Source organism: Coffea eugenioides, chromosome 2 (assembly GCF_003713205.1).
Source record: "Coffea eugenioides isolate CCC68of chromosome 2, Ceug_1.0, whole genome shotgun sequence".
Lineage (NCBI taxonomy): Eukaryota > Viridiplantae > Streptophyta > Magnoliopsida > Gentianales > Rubiaceae > Coffea > Coffea eugenioides.
Window position 1 is genome coordinate 79,653,381 of NC_040036.1, and position 14,272 is coordinate 79,667,652.

General features: G+C 38.3%; 2 protein-coding genes across 2 annotated transcripts; both read right to left on the reverse strand.

The window, feature by feature from the left end:
• Positions 1 to 6,161: 6,161 nt before the first annotated feature.
• Positions 6,162 to 7,325, reverse strand: LOC113763378. Its single transcript, XM_027307155.1, has one exon. The coding sequence runs from the start codon at positions 7,049 to 7,051 to the stop codon at positions 6,401 to 6,403; it is 651 nt and encodes a 216-aa protein (XP_027162956.1). The 5' UTR covers positions 7,052 to 7,325; the 3' UTR covers positions 6,162 to 6,400.
• A 1,636-nt stretch (positions 7,326 to 8,961) lies between these two features.
• Positions 8,962 to 13,094, reverse strand: LOC113760587 (pyruvate dehydrogenase E1 component subunit alpha-3, chloroplastic). The gene is made up of 3 exons (XM_027303227.1): positions 12,373 to 13,094; positions 11,234 to 12,014; positions 8,962 to 9,495 (listed from the first exon to the last, which is right to left on the reverse strand). The coding sequence occupies exons 1-3, from the start codon at positions 12,646 to 12,648 to the stop codon at positions 9,218 to 9,220; spliced, it is 1,335 nt and encodes a 444-aa protein (XP_027159028.1). The 5' UTR covers positions 12,649 to 13,094; the 3' UTR covers positions 8,962 to 9,217.
• Positions 13,095 to 14,272: the final 1,178 nt, after the last annotated feature.

Below are 14,272 nucleotides of genomic sequence, written 5' to 3' on the forward strand. Positions count from 1 at the left end.
CTTGATAGAAAGAACTCTAGGGGCTTATTGTTCTCCATATAAAGATCCTACACTAACATATAAATAAATTTATGATATTTCGTAGACATATACTAGAAGTTCTCTTACTCTGAACTCAAATTGTGAGCCTAATAAAAGGGTGTGGTGAGGGGAAGAAAAGCTCAAAATATTTGGCTTGTAAGTTTAGCAAAGACAAGCATACGGGATTCAGCAATCACTTGACGATAATAAGTGGAAGTAATGTTGTTAATCTTCCGTAACTTTATACACTTGTCCATATACTATTTGTTCTACATGCAACCGGCGGAACGAACACCTCTCCGAAAAAATGGTTTTATATGAGTCAAATCAATAATTTTATTATTTTTGTTATAGGAAAAAGATGTGGGTGGATTAATTCAGCTCCGCTCATCACCATGTGTTAGTGCATGCATTCAAAAAAATATAAATCGCTGGTTCTTATAGATCATTCACCAACACGATACTTACATTACTTACATTGAGAGTAAGAGTCAAACACAATAACAGTAGTTCTAGTTTTGATCACCAATTAAGCACTTACATTGGGAGTAGGACTCAAACACAGTAACACTAGTTCTAATTTAGATAACTATACCCTTGGATATTGAAACATTAAACACCCTTCTATATCGATCTATCTACTACATAAATTTTTTTTTTGATGATCCTATCTAGGATTCATGACTATTCTGGCAAACAAATGAACATGTTAAAGTTGAGCTAATTGTGCATGGCTGCAATGACAGAAGTACTTTACTTAAAACTTACCAGTATTTGCCTATTTGGTAATCATGTTACTCAAGTTTTCTTCTTCTTCTTTTTTTATATTTTTTTCAGGTTGTAACAGCCAGGCTGCGGTCCTTCCTACGGAGAAGAGGTTGGAAGTGGAAAGAAGGTAATGGTGATGAATTCAACGACTGCAAACTGTCGGCATATAATAGGACTATAATCATTAATCCATCTACAACATGACCATATTCAGGGTCCAAATCACGATCACGTCCAATGTCCAAATCAAGGGGGAGGGGAGCATTTGTCCACCCTCAGGAGCATTTAACTCCACCTTTGCTTGCCAATCAATAAAATGAAGCAAAGCTTAACCAACAACAGGGAAAAAAATATAAATTACACTTCTCTACAGTGATTTTGCACTTTCTGCATAACCCTCAAATGCTGTATATGATTTTATCATGGTTTTGAATTAAAGTATTAAAGAGACGAATATGGTCGCCTCTAATACATGTAACTGAAATGTCAAAATTTCTCTTGTTTAGAATTTAAAGTGATTGAAGTAGTTAAGATATTAATACAATATTATCAATTACATTTGTACCCTCTGTAGCTTAGTGATTTTACACATAACTATTTTGTGATTTTTGAAACCTACACAAACCATAAGTGGTTAAGAAATACTTGAAATTGATATTTTCGTTGACTCCGTTTCAGAAGGCAGGTTTTGTCACTATGCGATTTAGGCCAAATGATGTACAATTTTTGAAAATATATGAGAGTTATGTGAAAAAGTGCAAAACTAGTGGAGGTATAAGTGTAATTTATCCAGAAAAAAGGGAAAAAAAAAGGAAGTCGTCATCGCCTCGGATTCGTTATAGACATCCAGCAATAGCAATTAGCAATGCCCAATCTCATTGAAATTTTGACGATGCGCATTTTATAGTTAGGGCGAACTTTTTGTCGGGGATTGTTGTTATAATCATGACATTGCACTCTAAATTCAGATCTCTCATCATTATTGTGCGAGCCAATATACAGCTTGAGTCGAGGCCTGCAACATAACAAGGAACCTATGTTTTCAGACTCGGACCGGGTATCGATTCGGCCGAGCTCAGGGGTCAATGGATTCGATCGGAGTTGAACCAGATGATGTCATAAATAAAAATTATTTAAAAATTAAAATATTGTATATAAAATATCTAAAAGTATGTTAATATTAATAAAGGTATATTCATATATATTTGATGTTTCAAATATATTTAACAAGAAAATACAAAGAAATTAGAACAATCAAGTAGCAATTTATATTATTTAATGAACATTAACAAGTTTAGAATTAAAATTATGGATTTGATTGAAAAATAACATCAAATTTTAGGACAACATTTATAAAGTATGAAATATTTGAGATGTATTAATAAGTTTTAACAATTTAGGGGTCAAAACATAATATTGAAAAAGTTTGACCTTTTTTTAAAAAAAATCTTTGGTTGAACCGGTTTTTCCGGTTTTTTCTCGACCAAACCGGATTTGACCGGATTTTTAGTCTTCCGATTTTGAAGAATAACTCAGACCGGACACTTGACCGACTTCCGGTTCGATCGGTCCAATTCAAGTTTAAAAACACAGCAAGGAACAAGGCACGAAGTGGGGTTGTCCATCTTAGCGGCGTAAGATGGGAGATATTTATACTACTGACGGAGAGAGAGAAGCCTAGGGAACTAGGTCTAGAAGCTAACCTCTCATGTAGGGGTAGCTTGGTGTTGACAGTTCGACAGGGCAACCGTTTCTGGAGATTTTGTGCAAAATGCACGACTTGTAACTTTGTATACACATACGGTACTTCATTTTTAACAACTTGTAATTATAAAACAAAATTTTGTGAATCCCACACATAATATAAAATACGATATACAAGATACAATCTGAACCTTATATTTTTTTTGACCAAATCTTGATCATAAATCTTCAGGAACGATTACGTTCCTGCCCCTCCTCCGTTGACAGGCCTAGGCCTAGCACCTTCTTGTGTTAGCCAGCATAAGTTACATGAATCCTATTAAGAGCACTTTCCTTTTTGAAATCTATGTTTCAGGTTACCTTGTCAGGCGTTCATTTGATTGCAAGGGACCAACTACGCGAGCATTGGAGTAGTTGGACCGAGAAATGGGCTAAGGAGTTGGTTGAGGTCCCCTCAGTTATCCATTTTGCTTGTGCATCGAGACAAAGCCCTCGTCCATGCTACTACAAGAGCCAATGGTGTGGCTCAACCTTAATGTCGCTGCTGCCTACGAAGAAAATGCCATATTATTCAAAGATCGGGGACCGAAAACAAGGATTATAGCACCTTTGATGCTACTTATAGGCTCCGCCGGGGTTCCTGCCAAAGGCTCTTCTTTGCTGCAAATCCATTTGTTTTGGGCTGCCGGGAGCGCTTGAGCCCAACCTAGGACGTCCAGTGGTGGGACTCATTGCCGTCTTAGCTAGATGGGTGGTGTTTTGTCGAAAGGATTTTATTCCTTGCTACAGGCACTGTATTATATGGAAGCAAGTTTAATTAGATTATTCACATAACTATGTGATAAGCAAGGGGGAAAAAAAAAAAGGAAAGAAATGTGATCATGCGTGTTAATAAAAAGTTTTTCCCTGTCAGTGGTTAACTCGAACCATTGAGTTCAATCACCTGGGTCTGCAACCAACTTGAATGTTTTTGGTGCAGTTTCATTAGTTTTAGTTCCAATGCACCAAAATTGCTGACTTTATACATTCAACAGCAACAAGTATACTGTTCGACAGACATAAACGTGTTAAAATGGGTAATCCGAGATTGAATCAAAGTAACCAACTCGAGTTTTATGGTAAAAACTACTGATCACTTTCATTAAAATCGCGGAACACATGGATGGATCACAATAAACAGTTTTACGGTTAGGGAGTAGTCAAGCTACAACAAACCCATCACCGAACTCAAATGGGATCAGTTGCTTAATACTACTATGAAACTAGAGGCAGACGTACGTTGCGTGTTCCAACCTTGATGTCGATCGCCACCTGCAATTGAGTGGGATTCATCTATAGTGCAAAGCTGAATCGTCTGTGCACTGCACAGTAAGAAGAATAAGGGAAGAGGACAATACCTTTTAACATAACAATACCTTTTAACCGATAACATAACTTATCGGTTGGACGCAGGTCTCCAACCGAAATTTGGCATAAACCTCTATTTCGGGCGTCTCGTGCTTTTCGTTTACCTTGGCCTCCAAAAAATTAGACACAGATACTTGATTTTATCCAACAAATATAGAGTATTTTGGCCATTTAACAATATAGTAATATATATATATATACATATACAGGTTTTAATGGATCCCAGTATCCCACTGCCCTTACTATGGTGGTCTTTGGCTACTAATACCATTACTGAGATCCTCTCAATTACTACTTTTTTTTTTTCTCCATTTACCTATCCATTTTTTTAATAGTTATACTACTTAAAATTTCCATAATAATCTGCTTGTGTGCATAATTTTGTTTCCAAGAGTAGATCAATATGCTTAAATATCAAACTCATTTATGAATAATTTATTATTCAATTTGCAAAAAAAAAATAAAAATTGATAGTGCAAAATGGGTCAAAATATGATAAAGGTTTTAAAGTTTGATCTATAGGCAAAATTTAATAAATTTAATTTCAATTTTGTATATGCTTTAAACAATTGAAAAAAATATAATAGGGATGGTTTTGATTTTCAAAAATAGTATTATAATGATATTTATTTAAATGTAATGGAGAGAAAATTCTCTCCAATTACCCTACCTTAATGACATATACTCCTCTCAATATCCGGATTGGTTTCTACGAAACTTACATTGTATCCACAAATGCTAATTTTTTTTTTTCAGTGTCCTGATGTTTAGTTTAGTTCCCGGAATTGAGCGTTACATCGATGCCCATCGTATATGTTTATTTGACACCGTCGTCCTTCTGATTCATGTCCCACAATCATCTAAGTGGATCCCATGCTTGGTCCTTAAACTTCTACTGGTTCCGTCCATCAATCATCATGAGCAGGAGAATCCCTTGTGCATGGTAGAAGCGTCCGGTATTTTTAGTGCTCGCGGATCATTTGATCAATCTTAGATCCATCGACAACGAGTGAAATCTATGACATTAAGCACACGCAACAAGGTTGTTACATCCTCCCGTTTCTGTTTGGAATGATATTCTAACACATGTTTTAGATGTATTGTATGCATTATCACACTGCAAAACTTCGGCTCTTATATGTAAATATAACTACTAACTAACTCATATTTTTAGAGTTTTCTATACTAACCTTGTTTGGATTGCCGTTTTCCGTCGAAAAATTACGTCGTTTTCCGTGATCACATTTTCCTATTACCTTTTTCCCTCACATACATCAAATCGCTACAGTAATTTTTCTATGAAAAATGACGGAATGAATTGTGATATTCTATCTTGTATCTAGTGTATTCAATTCTACCATCCACCAATCTCATGTATTTACAACATCTACCAACTATCACAATCATTACATTTATCATATCTTACCATACCTATATAAGACACCTCATGTACTTGTAAACATATAATTTTATCTAATACAACATTCTCTTGCCCAGTCTGGGTTTGGTCCGGTGGTTGTAGCCCAGTTGGGTGAGAGCCACCAACCAAGGATCGAATCCCAGTCGTTAACATTGACCGATGATGTTGGGCAGCCTCTCGCGGTCACGCAGTGGGATTAGTTGGGGCGTACGGTAACCAGTCCTTGGCCCCAGATATCCACTGTGATGAAAAAAAAAAAAAAAAAAAAACATTCTCTTCATTTCCCCTTCTCTATCACTCTCTACTTTATAATCGGCAATGCCAAAAAAAAAAACCAAGCACTAGCTAGTGGACTGAATGAGAAGGGAATACATATTTTTCTCTTAGAAAGTACTGATTTTGTATTTCTAGATACTTATTTCTTGACTTTCAATGCTAGTTTCCTTAATTTTTGGTATTTGATGTGATATACATGTGTGTATATATATATATGTAAGATAAAAAAGGTAATTCAGAAAATATAAATTATGGTTGGAGAAGAATATTACAACAAAAATTATCCAATCCGAACAGAGCTGATCTACTAGACTACTACGTTATTGAGACAAGACCATGGCATAAAAGCAGAAGAGAAGGAAAAAACTACAATTAGATAGAGAATACTCAGAACTCCTCCTGGAGCACTAAAGAAGTCGGTCTTATGATTTCTTGTAGTAATGCTCCTTCATCCGCATGCCGGTGCATAATGTACATTGAGCTTTATTTGGTCTTGCACTCTTCAGGCTGACGCTCAATTCCCCCACCCCACCCCACCCCAAGAAAAAAAAAAAAAAAAACACACACACACACAGAGTATCGAAAGGACAGAATGATTGGTTAAAAGCAAAAAGACTCATCTTACATGTTCTTCAATCTTCAAAAGGATAGAATAATCGGACTGGTGTACGCTACTAGTAGTTTTTTGGAAAGAAAAGGGGAGAGAACTTGTTGAAATAATTAGGTGATGAAGAGCTATCCACGATATATCATCAAGAAAAAAACTTGGTACTAGTTGAATTCATTAATCACAAACCACTGCATTCATCTCATAAATTGTGAGCGGTCAATGGAGGAAACCCCAGACGTTGTACAAGTAGTAGTAGTACCATTCTTGGCCACCGTTCTAACACTTTCGATGAGTGCCTCAGTGCGGGCCTCCTGCGACAAAATTTCTGAAAGTTGCTCAGGGTTGATCACCAACCTTACCTTCCAAACTCCACTGCTGTTGTACCTGGGGAACACCTCTGCTCCTTCTGAGGATCGCTTCGACACTTTCCCATGGTTATCCAAGGACATACGGTAAGTAGTCGCTGCGGCCGCACCCGTTGATTGCTGACTAGTACTACTCAACTTACTGCTGCAGCTTCTTGCAGCAGAATCTTCTAGTAAGTATTCTTCTTGTTGCTGTCGTACGTGATTATTGGTAGTAATATTACTGGTACTGCTGTTGTTGTTGAGAGGGAGGAGATAGTACAACTTTCCAGCACGAAGCTCTTCTTTATGGTGTAGAGGCGGCGACAACAAGAAGGGGTCTTGATCATCTCGACTCCGAAAGATGCCGTGGCCGGGGAACTCGTTGGTAATGCACTCCGCTGTTATGGGGGCGTAGAGTTCCATGACTCCACCATTTGAGGTCACCACTTTGACCATGTGTTCAACCTCTCCAAAACCTTTAAACACGCAGTTCCCCATACATATATATATATATATATATATAATTCCACTAGTACTTGTATATGATAGCACTCCTGTATATATTACTTACTACTGCTATGTCATATCATACATGATGCGACGAGGTCGAGGAGGGCAGGCAACTATATATTTAGGTATATACAATGATACTCAACTAAAGAAACACGGTTCATTGTTGTGGTCTTCGTTTCTTGAATCTTAAGGCCGGTCCCGAAGCTGGGACGGTGGTTGCCGACACAAAGCGGGAAGAATATTAGAGAAAGTGAAGTTATATAGGTTTATCCCCGCCGGGCCGGGGGGAGGGGGGGGGGGACAGCGTAGTTATTCGAGGAGGGGTTGTCGTCGGTGGGATGTTTCGAGCAAGGTTCGTTCAAATTCTCTCTCCAATCTCTACTAGAATAGATGCAGCCAACGCCGACACACCAATGAAAGGCTGGAAAGGAAAGGATCAAAAAAGGGGATTCAATTTTCTTGTTCTCTTTTGGTAATTCATTCGGTCATTGATATTAGCGTATTGACAAACGGTCAATGCTTCTGTGGTTCTTATGTTTTGTATAGTGGCTTAGTGGAGGGTGGACCATCCTGTGTTCAGTGATGGCTGACTGGCATTATCAATTAAACAATACGTAAAAAGGGAAGAAAACAAAAAACCCCCAAATCAAAGTTTCCATAGTAGGTCCATAAGATAAGATGCGCTACTTCACAAATCGACTGAAATATCAGTGCGAAGATACAGTAGTGGGCCAGTCGCATACCCGGGATGTACGGATGATTGGAAAGGTCAACTTCTTTTTCTTTTTCTTTTTTTGCGTGCGTGTGTGTGTGTGAAGTGTGTACTGTAAGTGAATTGACTCATCGCTTGGCTGTAAAAGGAGAGGATCCAACTGTCATGCTGCTGAACAATTTATTTATTTACTAATTTCATCCTTTTGGTGGCGCAGGGGGGAAAGGTTCCGGTTGTATGACAGCCGCCTGGTGCTTTTGCCCATTGTTGCCGGGTAAAAGTGGATCTCCAATCTAATCTACTTTTGGACCGGAGAAAAACTAGAGAATGCTTTGAAGTGGTGCAAGCAACACCAAGAGCTGTACCAAACTGTTACAGCAAGAAACACATTTGACACGGCTATATATACGCCACAGTTAGAGCAAAGTTTAAACTTTGGGTGACTGATGCTGTGATTTTTATTTTTATTTTTATTTATTTTTTTTTTTTGTCAACACAGGGGTGTCCGGGTCAAGACCCGAAGGCGGCCCGACTAATCCCCTGCGCCTGGAGTACAGCGCCACCCCAACCGCACCCAGGCGTTAGGTGAGGTTCGATCCCACGACCTTGCGAGTGGTTTTCCAGCCGCAGACCAGGTGATCTAACCCTGGGGGGCACTGATGCTGTGATTAAAACTTTGAATTATCCCCCTTGGAGACTACTTTGATTCTCTCCACGTGCTTCATTCATTCTTTCTCATTTCCAAGCACAGCTTTAGAATGCATGCGTACGGTACTACTGAGTTTTGGAAGACTAAAAATTATCAATTGATCCAGTGTATTTTACCTTATCAATCGTTCTGGGATGGTTCAAATGTCAATGCTAGTCAGGTTTTGTTTTTCTTTCAAGCGTATTTTTAAAAGCCTTGAACTAAAGGGTAAAGAAGAAGAGTCCATCGAACAATATTGAACTTCTGGAAGAAAATGTCCAATACAGTCCCAATGTGTATGATATTTGATTCACTGTTAAAATCACCCATGCAATTGGAACCTTGAAAGGCACCCTAAAAATCACCAGAACCACCCCTCCTTCTGTAAAGAAGTGAACTTGCTTACAATTTTCTGGAGTCTATAAGAATATAAACCTAAACCAGAGAAATTATATAGTTTATGTTATTAGAGGTAAACAATGACTATATGTAGAAAGCTCAAAGTGGAAACTAGGTCCCTTAGCCTTTGTCATTCCCAACATACATCGATCCAATCAACAAGGCGGTAGCACTAGAGAGATATTAGAGGTAAGACAAAATTGAAACAGTGGCCCAAACAAAAAAAATGCTTCTCATGTAAGCAACACTAATAATACAAATGACAAATAAGCTTATGATTGTTTTCAGTTATTGCTAGACATAATCATGCTGTCATCAAACTACTCTGAGCTAATATTTCAGCAAAAAGATTTTAGACCTGAGCAGTGCCTTCAGTGAATTTTGGGTCCTCACATCTGTACCTCCCATCAGGTCCAATTCCAAAGCCTCTTGGGTCAGCAAATACATTCTCCAGCAGCTGACTGCGAGCTGGAAGAGGGCTCTCGTCAGCAAATTCTACAGCATCTTCGACCAACTCATCAATCTTCTTGTCTATAGCCTTCAACTCTGCTTCACTCGCCAGATTGTTTTCAAACATGTATTTTTTCAAGGCAGAGATGGGATCTCGAGAAGCATAGCGAGCCTTCTCAGCTGTAATGGAAACAATTTTAATTACAATCTATTTAGTATTGACAAGAAATTAAGACAATCTGAGGTGCAGGAGAATCAGTTCTTCTACAATGAAGCTACCAGGAAGTGACCAAGTAGACATGGAAATGTGTAAAACAGTTCACAAAAACTGGAAACCACCTAATGGCCTCCAGACAGATGCAGACAGATTCCTAACAACTTTATCTTGCAGAAATTTGCCCTATCTTTATCTGTAAGAAGTATCTCATGCCCCAAACCAGGATATTTTCATCCCAAACTGTAATCTGCACTATCCTAATTGAACATTGACAATGCCAAAGTCCAACCAACCCATGTCAGAAACAAAGATGCATCAAACAAGTACTATCACCTCCAAAGCAGTTCATATTTGAATTAGCTAGGTGAAATGACAATTAGGGGGTGCTTTGTTGGAAACAATGGGAATCAACTCACCACTACCAATCTCCCTTCTACACCTATCTCTTACTGCTCAATCCAACCCACCATTGCTGATCATTTTTCACTGATGACCCTCCCCTCTTCTCCCTTTTCAGCCATTGCTCATCTCCACCCTCCTCAAACTATCGCTGATCTCCTACTGTTTTGTGCTTGATGTTCAATATCAAGAGTCCAGAAACAAAGATGCATCAAAGAGTAAACGAAGTCCCACTTGAAGCTCAAAATTGGTTTTAAGATCTGTTGGTACGAGATCTTCTGCAATAGTTGGTTTCAATTGAGTTAAAAAATTATTAAGAAAAAGAAACAAATTGATTTGATATGGAACTACCCATCCTTATGAATTTTTACCACCCACAACCCATACTAATTTTTTATGTACGAAACTAATTGCTTCTGCAGTCTGAACCAAGCATACCCTTACTAGTTCTAATTTATGGTTTCCTTTTAGTTGCTAATTTCTTTAAATGACAGCAGCGGAAGGCACTTCTCAATTCCTAACTATCAATTCATCTAAAGCTCTTTCCAAGATGATCGCTGACCGAGAATCTATTCATTTAGCCCCTTACTAGTTACTTCTAATTTCTGGTTTCCTATTAATTGCTAATTTCTTTAAATGACAGCAGTGGAAGGCACCACTGAATTCCTAACTAACATGTTATCTAAAGCTCTTTCCCAGATGATCGCTGAACGAAAGTCTATTCATTTAGCACAGGTACACAAATTCGGGGCCCAAGTATATAAGTTCACCTGAAAATATAAATTTCACTAACAAGAACCCTATCAGCCAGGGAAAATAATTATGCTGAGACGTCCTCTTCTATGGAAGATAAGAAACATGCAAACTATAGAGCAGCACAAACATGCAAACTATAGATCACCATGCCAACCGATAGAAATGCCCTTGCATTTTGGCAACAAAATCACATACAATTGGTATTGTAAGTTATCACTTTGACACCATAAAAATCCCAAAATCATCATAGCTTACCTATTATTCCTCAGGCCCAATTATACAAAAAGGGGCAGGTTAATGGACTGTGTTTATACAAATCTCCAAACCTAAAATTAGACAAAACAATAACAGTTTACTTCAGGACTATACTAAGCAACCCCTAATTAAGTTGTATCCAGGCTAGACCTCCACAGACATTATGAACACAGAAATATTTGACCGTGAACAGGACCTAAACAAATTTACTACTACAAGTTTTTAAAAATGAATACTCATATATAGAATGTGCCAAAAGAAAAGAAGACACAAGCCAAATGAAGATCTCACCAGGGTCACGAAGCTCATCCGGATCTGCCAATGAATGTCCTCTAAACCTATAAGTCTCGCATTCAACCAAAGTAGGGCCTTCACCTCTCCTGGCCCTACCAATTGCCTCCTTGGCCACCTCTCTAACCTTCAAAACATCCATTCCATCTACATGAACACCAGGCATACCAAAGGCAGGGCCTTTCTTCCAAATTTCGGGGTCTGAGGTAGCCCTCAAGTGGGACATCCCAATGGCCCACAAATTGTTCTCGACAACAAACACTATGGGGAGTTTCCAGAGCGCAGCCATGTTCAAACACTCAAAGAACTGGCCGTTGTTACAAGTGCCATCGCCAAAGAAGGCCAGAGTGACATGATCACAATCAGCCTCCTTCAAGACCTCCCTCCTGTATTTGCTGGTGAAGGCAGCCCCGGTGGCAACAGGGATGCCTTCGCCAATAAAGGCGAAGCCGCCGAGAAGGTTGTGCTCCTTGGAGAACATGTGCATGGAGCCACCCTGGCCCCTGCAGCAGCCAGTGGTTTTACCAAAAAGCTCGCTCATGACAGCACGAGCAGGGACCCCTTTGCTCAAGGCATGGACGTGATCTCTGTAGGTGCTAACGACACAATCTTCCTGCTTCAGAAGCTTAATGAAGCCGGTGGAGACAGCTTCTTGGCCATTGTACAAGTGCACGAAGCCGAACATTTTGCCTCTATAGTACATCTGGGCGCACATGTCCTCAAAGGATCTTCCAAGAACCATGTCCTCGTACAATTCCAATCCTTCTTCATTGGTAATCAACTGCACCACCACCAAACAATAACAATCAGGAAGGTACATCCGTATTATTTATATTTACAGCTGAATTTGTTTCGTTTTCATTTCTGTTTTAATCGAGTGAAGAGACAGAGGGCGGCATCCCCCACAGCCCACCCTACCTGAATTAGTGCTAGTACCAGGTGATATTGAAAAATTAAACCACATTACAAGTACCTGACTTTATACTAGTAGCAGTTGATATGTAACAATAAATCCACATTACAAGTACCTGAATGAATACTAGTACCAATTGATATGGAAAAATAATACCGCATTGCAAGTCATGTCACAAAAACAGGACCAGGATAGAAATAGATAGACGAGGGTTGAGAATAGGAACCGGATTGGAGAGGGAAACGTTGGATTTAGACTTCTTCTCCTTGACAACCTCGGAGACGGCAACGACGGCAGGGGAACGGCTGGGGCGGCGGCGGCGGCGAGAGGTGGAGGATGAGGGACTGGAGAGGGAGAGCTTGCGGGTGGACCCGAGAAAAGAGGAGGGAGTGGTTTTAAGGGGATGAGAAGCAGGGAAGAGGGGGGGTCTGTCGACAGATCTGGTGGAATTGAGAGAGAAAGATTGCGTGAATTTGGAAGCGGAAAAAGCCGTAGCAGCCATGGTGGGGAAATAGGAACGGACTCTCTGCTCTTTTTATTTCGTCCTATGGGCAATTGCTTTGTTTCTTTGTTCTTCGTTGATGGACTATATAAGTATATATGTATGCATAGGTATGTGCGTTCTGGGTTTGAGAGGAAAGCGAATGGGGAATGCAGAGACGGTCTCTTGGAGAGAGAGAGAGGGGCTGAAGATCGAATGTGAGTTGCTAGATGTGCGTCTAAGAGAGGAGAAAGAGATGATCTCGCAATTGAGAGAGAAAGAGAGAGGGAAAATGGGGCTGAGAAATAAAAAGGCGAAGGGGGGTGGGAAATTGGGAACGTGTCTCTTTGTTTTTGTTTTGCATTTACGGCGGAGTTTACGAAGGAATTGGAAAGGGGGAAAGAAGAGGAAGAAGAAGAAGAAGGCGGGCCCAGTCACCAGTGGAAATAACCGTCAGGAGCGTTGGCTGCTTTCCTGTTTCGTAAGGGCAGCTTTCTTTACAACAAATACTACCAGTACCTACCAGCTTGTACTTTCTCTTTTGATTTCCGCGTCAAATACTATGCTACTCATGAACGTCGGTTAATTGCTCGGCGGGCAAAGAAAGGGAGGCCACCCAACTCTTGCTTAAGTCGTAACTACATAACATAATTAATCACAGATGCCGATTCTTCGATTTTTCAATTAATATATTACACAAATTCGAATTGTGTAGGTTGATTAAATTGTTAGTCAGATCCAAACCCATGTCCAAATCTTTATGAGTCTAAAAAAATAAACTCAGACCCGGATTATAAATTTGGATATTCAATGAGTATTCATGAGTATTTTTCTGAACATATAGTGAAGAACTAAAATAAAAATATTTTAAAAATATATAAAATTTAAAAATAACATTAATACCATCCAATTTTTATTTTCAAATAACAAAATTAACAGTTAAAAAGTTGAATGCAATATTATAAACTCAAAGAACTATTATCAACTATTTCTATTTATTTTTAAGACTTTATGTACATCCATATTTTATAAATTTATTGATATATATATATACACACACACACACACTAATAGTATACACATTACCCATGGTTTGATGAATAATACATATGCAAAATTTGGATTTCAAATTTAAATTCAAATTATGTGTCACGCATCTAATGATAAAAGTATATGTGTTGTGAGTGTATAGAAAATTAATCATATATATATATATATATATATACACACACACACATAAATTCAAATTTGAAATTCAAATAATGCATATATGCATATATTCAAAGTTTTTAGTGTAAAAAAAATCACTACACTTTTTATATATGTATGTATGTATGTATGTATGTATGTATGTATGCATGTAGGTATGTATATATATATGGATTAACTTTTTATGCAGTAACAGTATAGTGATTTTTTTTACACTAACAATTTTAAATATATGCCACATATGCATGATTTAAATCTCAAATTTGAATTCATGTTATGTAGCATGATCTAAATCTGCTAATATTAAAAAAAATTATACATTGACAATATATTAAAAATTTATATATATATAGATATTTTATGCACTGACAATGTATGTGCTATCACCATTAGATATATGACAACTAATTTATTTTAAATTTAAAATCTAAATTTT